This window comes from Octopus bimaculoides, chromosome 22 (assembly GCF_001194135.2).
Source record: "Octopus bimaculoides isolate UCB-OBI-ISO-001 chromosome 22, ASM119413v2, whole genome shotgun sequence".
In the NCBI taxonomy this organism is placed as follows: Eukaryota; Metazoa; Mollusca; class Cephalopoda; order Octopoda; family Octopodidae; genus Octopus; species Octopus bimaculoides.
In genome coordinates, this window is record NC_069002.1 from 27,708,646 (window position 1) to 27,710,872 (window position 2,227).

The 2,227-nt window shown below is 33.2% G+C and overlaps 1 protein-coding gene across 1 annotated transcript in view; it reads right to left on the reverse strand.

Moving 5' to 3' along the window:
* Positions 1–2,227, reverse strand: part of LOC106881733 (E3 ubiquitin-protein ligase UBR4-like) — a 218,633-nt gene that overhangs the window by 112,608 nt on the left and 103,798 nt on the right. The window contains exon 44 of the mRNA XM_052975666.1: positions 1,952–2,073. Within this exon, the coding sequence (XP_052831626.1) occupies positions 1,952–2,073 (122 nt within the window). The remainder of the gene's footprint in view (positions 1–1,951; positions 2,074–2,227) is intronic.

Below are 2,227 nucleotides of genomic sequence, written 5' to 3' on the forward strand. Positions count from 1 at the left end.
ATATATATATATATATATATATATATAAATGTATTTGCGTGTGTGTATAGTTTAGGTTAGTTAAAGCATGTTTGCAATAATAAGTGTCGCATGGTGGAAATAAACGCAATTACCAAACTTTCATTCATAAATCCATTTATTATTTCATTCTTTTGTATTTCAATTTGTACATTAAGGTTCTTTGAATATGTATGATGCATTTTAAGGTTAAATAGTAATTCCGTTTCTGTAACTAAGATATTTTGGTTGGATTATATAGCCATTGCTATTACATTACTTTCTATATTCTGTAACTGTCACAATATACTTTTCTAGGCCCAAATTTCTTGTGGGGAGGGGGCCAGTTGATTAGATCGACCCCAGTACACAACTGATAATTTATTGACCCCGAAAGGACGAAAAGCAAAGTCAATCTTGGCAGAATTTGAACTCAGAACATAAAGGCAGACGGTCATAATATACAAACAGTACACTGTTTACAGATGCTTACATTTTTTACTTCGTTTTTGGATTTGGTTTGCAAGATTCTTTATGTGAGTTCGTGTGTTGAAGCATATTCTGTTGTGTCTGGAGAGTCATTCTCTTTTGGTGCCTTATAATTTAACACACTCACCGGTAAAATTTCCACTTATTTCTTTTTTATTTTTCTAAAATTTTCATTGTCTCTTGCAACCTTTTCAATCCTAGTCAAAACTATTGAAAAGGTTGCAAGATGCAACGAAAATTTTAGAAAAGTAAAAAGAAATACGTGGAAATTTTACCGGTGAGTGTGTTAAATCATCAGGCAATAAAAGAAAATGATTTTCCCCAGACACAACAGAATACATTTTTTTTTGCTTTCCATGAATTTTTCATGGGTTCAGCTAGTTAATCGTTAATTGCTGAAGAAGTATTTATCAATCAATAATTTTACTAATAAGATGAATGGCTGATTCAGCCATGCAGACCTATGTTTGGTGTTGGATTTAGCTGTGCCTACCTCCACCAGCAAGCAGAGATGCTTCACTGTTGCCCTCTATATGCTATATATCTGTTCTAATATTATTTCAACTTATTTCCTGATTCTTGTAAATTTGTTTACATTTCCCCTTTAGGACAAATCTCAGTGAATGCACAAATGATGTCTGGCAAGCATCAGTAAATAACTGGTATGCTGACATCCATAAACAAAGGCTTGAGCTCTTGTTAGACTCATCACTCCAGTGGAATAGCTTTGAGTGAGGAGACACAATAAAGTCAAAAGACTGCAGTATCTTAAAGTACCCTTGCACCTGTGAAGCAGTGAATCACATGTATTGTGAAGCAGTGAATCACATGTATTATGAACACACATTGTCTAAAAGGAGGTGTTCTCTAATGATGAAAAACAATAGCCATAAGATATTCATGTCTAAATCTGCCAGGACTTATTAAGAATTGAAATGTTATTGTTTGGATTCTTGCTGATCTGCATGCTCCCAATAAATTGCTCTTTCTCTCATATATGTATAACATACTAAACCATTAAGTATTATGTAAAATTATCATAACCCTTTAGTGTTTAAACCAGCCACATCTGGCCCAAATACTCTATATGTTTTATATTCAAACCAGCCATTTCTAGCCTCTCATACCTAACCTACATTGACAGTGTAAAAATAAACAATCACATCACTGAAACGTCAAAGTTATAAGATAATGCATGATTAATGCAAAACAATTTGTGTGAAAAAGCATTGCATTTAATAAAGTAATCTGAACAGTATAGGGTTAAAACAGCGAGCTGGCAGAATCGTTAGCACGCCAGGCGAAATATCACTAAACATTTCACCCAGCGCTACATTCTGAGTTCAAATTCCACTGAGGTTGACTTTGCCTTTCATTCTTTCAGGGTCAACAAAATAAGTACCAGGTATGCACTGGGATCGATGTAACTGATTATTTCCTTCTCTCAAAATTTCAGGCCTTGTGCCTATAGCAGAAAAGATTATGTGAAATTACCTTGATGATAAAATTTCCTGAAGCAAGTGATGGGTGCAAAACCAAATGATCAGCAACAGAGCCATTGCTGGTGAATGTAAGAACATGGCAATCCTATAGACAAAGAGAAGAAATGGAATTCAACAACAAATATAAAGAGAAACAAAAAATAAAAGTAAGAAGTATTTGAAAAAGAGAAAATTTAAATACAGGGCACTGAAAGTAAACTTAGAATATTAAAAAAAAAAAAAAAAAAAAAAAAAAAAAA